Raw genomic sequence first — 9358 nt, 5'->3', positions numbered from 1 at the left:
GACTTATTTGCTAAATGACAAAAAGAAAAAGTAGCTTTCTGCCTTGTTGTAGCCTAATGTCAGGAATCAGTCTTGATATTGTCAATCTCTTTTAATTTACCAATTGTCACAATGTTTTATTGACCCTTTGTGTGTTATTAAGATGTTAAAATAAATGCTGTTACAGAAAATGTGTTCCTGATTTTGTTATTTTTTTCAAATCTCACACTGTTATATTAAGGCAGCCAGTGGTTCTACACGCCGCACAAAGTGCCCTTTTATTCCACTGAGCACCTGCCCCCCAAAATGTTTGTGCACGCCACTGGTTAGGATGCTGAAATATTATGACATAAATCTCCCAGATTTTGAAAAAAGATTTTAAAAAATTGTATTTGTGGTCACAAAAAATGTTTAAGCACATACAATTTTTAATTGTTATTTTTAAATCTTCATGGTTGCTTTTGTGATTCAGATTCAGAAAACTTTATTTGTTCCCGGGGGTAATTTAAAAAGGCATGTAGAGCAGGCAGTGCAACAATGATGAAAGAAATTGAGAAAAAAACAAGAAATTAGAGATAAGTAACATAAATAAGGAAATAGGGATAAATATATACACAAATGTAGAGCAAGTAACATAAGAATAAAAATAAAATGAAAAGAAAGAAAAAAGACAAAAAACACAACTGAGTAACATACTAGTGCAAATACACATGAACAAAGTAGGTGCATTATGGCAATGAGGTAGATACAAGTCGTCTTTTTATCTTTTTACATTCATTTTTTGTCCCATTTTGACAGTTTCGACTCACCCTTCTCAGTAATAAAACACTCAAAATGTAATATGAATCTAGACTTGGCAGGAACACTGATCAGAGTTTGTGAACAGATGCCAAAGTTGCTTTGATGGATCAAACAGCTGAGGAGTGAACAGACATTCAGCTGTGATTCCTGCTGCAGCCACCAGAGGGCAGAACTCCATCAAACAGCTCAACTATGGAGCCTCAAACACAACAAATGAAAACTGATGTGTGGATGAAATGTGGGATATTTTCTGTTGCATTTTGGCTGTTTTAATTCATTTCAATTTCTGTCATTGAAAATAAAAAAATCTAACAATATCTCATCTATAACAATGGAATTTTGTTCAGAGAATTCATACACTGCAGAGCAAATGATGCAATAAAGTGCAAAAATGGTGCAAGACTCTTCTCCAAGTCTCATAAACACCCACTGTGTAAAATTAGGACAATATTCACAATAATATACAATAAATGATTCAGTGTAGGTGCAAATGTAATAAACAGTAACAGTGGCACTGCAGCATATAGAGGGCAAATCAACACACAGAGGGAGCCTACAGACAGTTATTTAAGTGATGTTTTGATTAATGCAACAATGCAAAGTCCAGTTCACAACCATAGTCACAGCGGGGTATAGTGGGTGTCTCTGGATGGGGCATAGAGAGGAGAGGGGCAATATACATACATATATATATATATATATATATATATATATATATATATATATATATGTGTGTGTGTGTGTGTGTGTGTGTGTGTGTGTGTGTGTGTGTGTGTGTGTGTGTGTGTGTGTGTGTGTGTGTATTTTTGAAATACAATCTTCAGAACACCAGGCAGCTGATTAAAAATGCGCAACCTTTTATGGAAAAGGCAGATATTGCGTCCAGAAGTTTATTTTGAAAGTCTCTTCAGCTGTTTCTGCCATGCAACTATGGTAACTTGATGTGTTATGGAAAGTAGAAAGTGCCGTAGTTAGTTGTATTTTGCACATGAATGAAATCAAAATGCTGCTTTTATCAATAATTTTTTTTTGTTTGTGGGCATAAAATGCAGCATTATGACAGATTTTGATGATTTAAAAAGCATTATTGTAGTTAGAATGTGGCACTTTTTGGCAAAAAGTGATTTAATTTAAAGGACTTAAATAGTGGTGATGTTATAAGGCTGGCATAAAAATGTGTACTTTAAAAAAAATTGATTAAATTTCAAAAAAAATTTTCAGAATATGAAAACCAATGTTGTAGTTATACACCATAAAAAGAGACATTTCTGCGTTTTGACAGCATTAAAAGTGATGTTTTAAATAGAATGCTGCAAAAAGCAGATTTTTGGGGGCTTTTATTGGCATAAAACGCAGCATTATGACAAATTTGGATGTAAAAAGATGTTGCAGTTAGAACGTGGGAAGAAGTCGTGTTTTTGGCAAAAAAAGGTGATAAATTTCTTGACTTGGGGTTAAAAAGTGGTAATGTAATTAGATCGAAATAAATTTTTTTTTTTTTTTTACTTTTCATGGCATAAAAGCCACCATTGTACTTAGAGTGCCACAAGAAACAGAGCCTTCATTTGTGTTTTCTTTGCAAAGAAAACACAGCTGTAGTTACACTACTAAAAATGTGGTACTTTTTTTTCAAAATTGTAATTTTTTTATTACTATTTTGCATCAAAAATGGTTTTATGAAAGTGTTTGATGACTTAAAAAGTAGCATTATGTCAGATTTTAGTCCATTACAAGCAGTGCTGTAGTTAGACAGACACAAGTGCTGCTTTTTCATATTTTTGACTACATTTTAATTAAAATGCAGTAAAATGCAACACTTTATTGGCTTTTGATGACAAAAAAAGCAAAATTATGCCAGCTTTGAAAGCCTAAAAAGCATTGTTAAGTTAGATCACCAATATAACCTATACGTTTTTTCAACTTTTGAGGATATAAAAAAAACTGTGTTTTGCTAGAGCTCCATTTGCACATTTTGACAAAGTGGCGTTGTAATCAGAATGCTACAAAAAGCATTTTTTGGGTGCTTTGACAGAATTGAAGGAGCACTGTAAAAAGTTGCGTTTTGATTTTTCCAGCGGTGAATTGTGGCACTGCGGGCCTCCCGTACCGTCCGAAGCTCCGGCGGCTCAGCGGCAGAAGGAGACAGAAGGAGGCGGAATCGGGCATTCAGGGAGCGGACGGAAAACACGGAGCACCGTGGAGCCGCCGAGGCTCCAGGAAAGTACCAAAGTCAGAATTATTCTCCTTTAATCGTCGTGTTCGTTGTGTGTTTGGATTAAAGTGTATTTCTATGCTACCGGAAGCTCCTTCATACGGATGTAAACGGGATTTTCTGGAATATTCACACCGGGAATAACGTTACTTTTCCTCCGACAAACTGCCGCCGTGATCCGGTAAAAGTGAGCGGAGAAAAAGTTTGTGAGCAGCTCCATGATAGAAGGTGAGTCCGGATTAAAATTATTTGCATTTTATCGGCTGTGAACGACTGAAAACGGACTTTGTGAACACATGAAGTAACTTCGGTCCGAAGGTCGTCGGTGTGTTTACATACCAGAATCCGGCCGCGTAACGCCGCTCTCTCCGCTGCGGGACGAGCGGCTCGCAGAACTCCATTCACAGTGTCTTTAATTTGAAGTAACTCAGCGAAAATGTACCTTCTATTTAAAACAATAAAAACTTTATTAATCTTTGGGAACCACTCTTCAATTCGGCGCACTTTTCCGACCACCAAGAGCAAGTTTATTTCAGTAAGCTGTACATGTATCCCGCAGTGTTTTCTATGTACATGTATGCATAATGTGCTGATTTAATACAGATAATTTTTGTTTGTTAGCAGAAAGTGAAACTGAAAGTGTCGCCGAATTAAAGAGTAAATCTCATTCTTGCAGAAAAGTTTCGAATCATGTCTTATATAGTAGTTTTACGTGGTTTGTGAGCGTAGTTGTATAAAATTGCCATATTTTAAACGGAGTTTGGCACGAAAAATCTGTATATCAGAGAAAAGGGCGTATATTGAAGCAGATCAGACTTTTGGTAATTAGACACCCTGGAATGATCGGTGTTCTTCTGGCTGTTTCTGTGTTTATTCGCTATTTTTGTGATTTCTATGTGGTTGTTTTTGTTTTTCCCCCTCATTTTTGTGTTAGTGTTTTAGTTATTTTTTTGTTAATTGTTGGTAAGTAGTTTGTTGTTCGAGTTTATTAGAGCATTATTGTGTTTTTTTGGCTCATTTTAAGGCTTGTTGATGTTTTCTGTATTTTCTAGTTAATTTGAGTAATTTTTTTGGTCGTTTTTTGTGTTTTTGTGGTTGGTGTCGTCCATTTGGGTGTTTTTGGCCATTGAGTGTATTTTTATAGTTAATTTAGGTGTTTCTTGGTCATTTTGTGTATTTTTCTCGTTAATGACTTTGTTGTTTCTGTGTGAGATTCTAATAAATTACTGTGTTGTTGGTGTTGATGTGGTTGTGTTGGCTGTTTCTTGGCCTTAATGTGTATTGTTGTAGTTAATTTTAATGTCTTTGGTCATTTTATGTATTTTTCTGGTTAATTTTTGTGTTTTGGGGACTATTTTATGCATTTTTGTTGTTGTTTATTTGTGTATTTATTGTACTACTTTGTTATTTCTGCCATTTTTAGTTTTTCTTGGTCTTCTTGAGTATGTTTTTATAGTTATTTTGTTGTGCTTTTTGGTCTTTTTGTTGTTGTTTTGTATTTTTTTTGGTGTTTTTGTAGTTTTCGTTGGTTTTTCTGGGTAATTTTTCACACTAATGTTGATTTTTTGCATGTATCTTTGTGTTGTAGTGTACGTTTATAGAAAGTTAGTATGTTGTTGGGGTCATTTTCATTGTTAATGTGGTTGTCTTGGTATATCTTTTGCATTTTTGTAGTTAGGTTTTTTGGTCACTTTGTATTTACTTATGTTGTTTGTGTCTTTTTGTGTTTTTGTAGTGACTTAATGTTTTGTTGGTGCCATCTTTTGTGTTAACGTGGTTGTGTTGGTTGTATCTTGGTCTTTACATGTATCTTTGTAGTTCATTTTGATGTTTTCTAGTTATTTTGTGTAATTTTCTAGTAAATTACTTTATTGTTTTGTTCTTTCTGTGTAATATTGTCATCAGTTAGTGTGTTTTTGGGTTGTTTTTGTTGTTAATTTGGTTTTGTTGGGTATGTTTTGGTCTTTCTGTAATGATATTGTGGTTAACCTTGATGTTTTTGGTCCTTTTGTGACGCTGTGAGCTAAAATGCTAACGTACTTGTCGCAGACTTACTTAACTTGGGCGTAATAAACGTCAGTGATTGTTGTTTGTGGGTAATAAACTGATTTATTCATCTCCACTGTGAAGCTCTGCAGTGTCACTCTGAGATTTATGTTCATTGTTCGTCCCGTCATGAAAGCAACGAGAATAAAAAAGGCCGGAGGGAGGAGAGAGGAGGACGTGATGGCTGGAAATGGGGCTGACAGCTCTGCTTTACTGCCGGTTATGTAACGGACAGGCAGGGAAGCAGAGCAGCTCAGAGTTTATATGGAAACAGAGTTTTCCTGCTGAACTCCGCAGGAAACTGGAGCAGAGACGAAGCTCTGAACCGCTGATCGCTGAGCTGGAAGAGTTTAAGTGTCTTCGAGTGATTTATCAGAGAGCCCGAGGGCAGCAGAGCGCCACCATCAGGTGATTGCTGCTGCGACAACCTCCAGTTTGGTGTGAAAAGTAGTTCAGAACTACGGAAACTACAGTGGGCCATAATTCACTGCTGTTTAGACTTGTGTTTAAAACAAAACATTGCCTTTCACCCAGTTATATGCTGAAAAAGTACAGCTTTAATTACATCACTGCTTTTTGCGACATGAAAAAGTGCATTAATTATACTGTTAAAACCCCAAAACGAGTTTCATCATCGAATCGTGACTGAACTGAAGGTTTTACTAAGTTGTTTTTACATCGTCAGAAGCTAGCGTCATTTCTTCTGACGTTTACATTGACTTTAATTGACATTAATTTTAGCAACACTTTTTATGGTGCTCTGAGAAACCTGGAATAAATGGCACTAATTATGGTGTTGGAACTGAAAAAGTGCCACTGCTAACCTAATTAAAAGCTGAAAAAGTGCAGCTTTTTGTGATGCTTTATTTCCAACATGTTTTATTGCAACATCGAAAGCTGTAAATGTCCTTCTTTTTACAGCGTCAAAATCAAAAGTGCCAAAATTCCCCTCTGTTTTACACCATTACAATTCCTAAGTGTTTTACACAGCCAAAGGCAAAAAAGTGCAATTTTTTGCAAGAGCCGTTAAAGTGGGACCTTTTACAGCATTGAAATCCAGAAAACCGTCACTTTTTATGGTGCTGTCATTAAAATGCAGTTTTTCTATGCTGTCAGAACCTGGCAAAATTCTACTTTTTACAGCACTCCACTTATAATAATTCCATTCATGCTGTTTAAAACTTACACAGCGTTGCTTTTATACTGTCATATCCAACAAACGCCACCTCTACACCAGCAAAAACTGAAAAAATGCCTCTTTTTATGACGCTCTAAAGACAATGACACTTTTTTCAGTGTCAGAAAAGGCAAAAAAGTGGTTTTATTTCTAATTACAATGCTGATTTTTTTGCCACTAAAAATTGGCATAAAACTGATTTTGACACAGTCGGAAGCCCAAAACATGAAGTTCAGTGCTGTACAATAAAAAAATAGACCTTTGTTAGCTTTTGACAGCTTAAAAAGCTAACAAAGTGCTGTTTTTTATGGCATTTAGTCAAAAAAACGTCAGTTACAATGCTACTTATTACACTTTTAAAAGCCCCAAAAGATAATCCAGCCTGAAAAGCAGCGTTTTGTTATGACTCGCGAATTATGGCACTTTCTGCCTTCTGTACAGGACATTCTGTCTCAGCAGAGGTTTACTGAACTGTAATTAGCAGCTCTGATCTCACCTACGACAGGTGAGGTGTCGCATGAAGAACAACATAAACCTTGTTTAAGTGGATTCACTGCATATTTCAAGCCTGCAAATACTAATTATTTCCACTGTTTTCTCCATTTACCTCTGATTAAAATATCAGAAAACTTTGAGAAAGTCCTGCTGTTGTTTCGCAAACACCCAAAACCTTCAGTTTACAATCAGATCAGACAAATAAAAGCGTCAAATCGTCTCATCTTAGAGGATTTAACAAGCAGATGTTGGAATTTCGGCTTGAAAGACAGCTCAGCCCCCACAGTGGTATTAATTATGGATTTTAAACTGACAAATGTAATCCATTGATTCTCCAGATATCTTTGATTTAATTTATTAATTTATGACATACAAGTGACTGGAAAAATGCTGATTGCTGGATCTGATCTGGATCCCCAAGACACCTATGACTCCTCTGAAGGAGTTCCAAGCTTCAGCAGCTGAGATGGGCAGCATGGTGGTGACAGCATCATGATTTGAAGCACGGTGGTGGCAGCATCATGATGTGAAGCATGGTGGTGGCAGCATCATGATGTGAAGCATGGTGGTGGCAGCATCATGATGAGAAGCATGGTGGTGGCAGTATCATGATGTGAAGCATGATCATGGCAGCATCATGACGTGAAGCATGGTGGTGGCAGCATCATGATGTGAAGCATGGTGGTGGCAGCATCATGATGTGAAGCACGGTGGTGGCAGCATCATGATGTGAAGCATGGTGGTGGCAGCATCATGATGTGAAGCATGGTGGTGGCAGCATCATGATGTGAAGCATGGCGGTGGCAGCATCATGATGTGAAGCACGATGGTGGCAGCATCATGATGTGAAGCATGGTGGTGGCAGCATCATGATGAGAAGCATGGTGGTGGCAGCATCATGATGTGAAGCACGGTGGTGGCAGCATCATGATGTGAAGCACGGTGGTGGCAGCATCATGATGTGAAGCACGGTGGTGGCAGCATCATGATGTGAAGCATGGTGGTGGCAGCATCATGATGTGAAGCATGGTGGTGGCAGCATCATGATGTGAAGCATGGTGGTGGCAGCATCATGATGTGAAGCATGGTGGTGGCAGCATCATGATGTGAAGCATGGTGGTGACAGCATCATGATGTGAAGCATGGTGGTGGCAGCATCATGATGTGAAGCACGGTGGTGGCAGCATCATGATGTGAAGCATGGTGGTGGCAGCATCATGATGTGAAGCATGGTGGTGACAGCATCATGATGTGAAGCATGGTGGTGGCAGCATCATGATGTGAAGCATGGTGGTGGCAGCATCATGATGTGAAGCATGGTGGTGGCAGCATCATGATGTGAAGCACGGTGGTGGCAGCATCATGATGTGAAGCATGGTGGTGGCAGCATCATGATATAAAGTTGTCCTGGAGTACAACGTGATGCAGTCTGAAGAGAACTGAGACTTTGAATTAGTGTGAAGTTCTGTTCACTCATGATCGGTGTGGAACCCGACAGAGTTTGAACAGTTTATAAAGATGTTCAGACTGATTGAGACCCACACAGGATCAAAAAAGAGAAGTGACTCAGTTTAAGGTTTTGTATGTGTTCTTTTCTCTGGACCAAACAGGGATTATTGTGTCCATTCCTGCCACAGTTCGTTTCAATATAATTGCGTGTTGCTTTGAAACTCAGAGTTGCTGCCTCTGGCCTGAAGTGATTGATTAATCGTGCAGCTGTCAGATCTGATCTAAGAGCTTCTTCAGGCTGCAGAGCTGCTCTGATTCCACTGAGCTGATCTGTTTTCCTGCTTTCTTTTCTCTCTCAGGCGTTCAGTGTGAACCACATCCTCCTGACCCTGGACATCACTGACTGAAGAGCAGTTTTTCATCTCCAGCTCAGAGGAACTTTTATTTTCCTGGCTGTCAGCTGAGCATCAGAGGGAGGACGTGGAGAGTCACACCTGAGACAGGTGTCTGGAGCTCATCATGAGGCTCTGAGGAGGAGGCAGGTTTCCATCAACGCTGGTTTGAACTTGAGGATTATGGGTAAGGAGCAGGACCTACTGCAGGCGGTGAAGAGCGGAGACCTGCTGTCCACCCAGAAGCTGCTGTCCAAGCTGAAGACCAACCGCAACAGTAAGTTCACCTTGTTCTGCTGCTGGTTTCTGCTTCACCTGACAGAAACATGATGCCGGGTAGCCTCGTGTTTAAGTTCTGTCCTGGTTCAGGATGCTGGATTAAACTAATGAAGGTGTTGTGCGGGTAAACTGCCAAGGTTAGCTGGTTAGGCTTGTTGCTGCTACTTCTGACTAGAAAGTAGCAGTATTATTTTTTTTTTGGCAAATTTTCTCTTGTTGAGATTAACATAATGACTAACAATGCCTTATATGGACTACCATTACATTGTTCATCCTAATATCTTATCTGGTTTCGGCTAATGTTATCTTGTTTAGGCTAACATAGCGACTGACATTCATGTTGTTCAAGTGAATGTTGTCTTGTTTAGCCTAACATAGCGGCTAACATTAAGTTGTTTAGGTGAATGTTATCTTGTTTAGGCTAACATAGCAGCTAGCATTATGTTGTTGAAGTGAATGTTATCTTGTTTAGCCTAACATAGCGACTAACATTAAGTTGTTTAGGTGAATGTTATCTTGTTTAGCCTA

General features: G+C 38.4%; 1 protein-coding gene across 1 annotated transcript in view; it reads left to right on the top strand.

Moving 5' to 3' along the window:
• Positions 1 to 2903: 2903 nt before the first annotated feature.
• Positions 2904 to 9358, top strand: part of LOC111579305 (caskin-2-like) — a 64469-nt gene continuing 58014 nt past the window's right edge. Inside the window, 2 exon segments of the mRNA XM_023286546.3 lie at positions 2904 to 3220; positions 8519 to 8828. Coding sequence (XP_023142314.2) covers positions 8735 to 8828 — 94 coding nt within the window. The 5' untranslated portion in view covers positions 2904 to 3220; positions 8519 to 8734.

Source organism: Amphiprion ocellaris, chromosome 19, assembly GCF_022539595.1.
Source record: "Amphiprion ocellaris isolate individual 3 ecotype Okinawa chromosome 19, ASM2253959v1, whole genome shotgun sequence".
In the NCBI taxonomy this organism is placed as follows: Eukaryota; Metazoa; Chordata; class Actinopteri; family Pomacentridae; genus Amphiprion; species Amphiprion ocellaris.
This window is presented reverse-complemented; position numbering and strand designations above follow the sequence as displayed.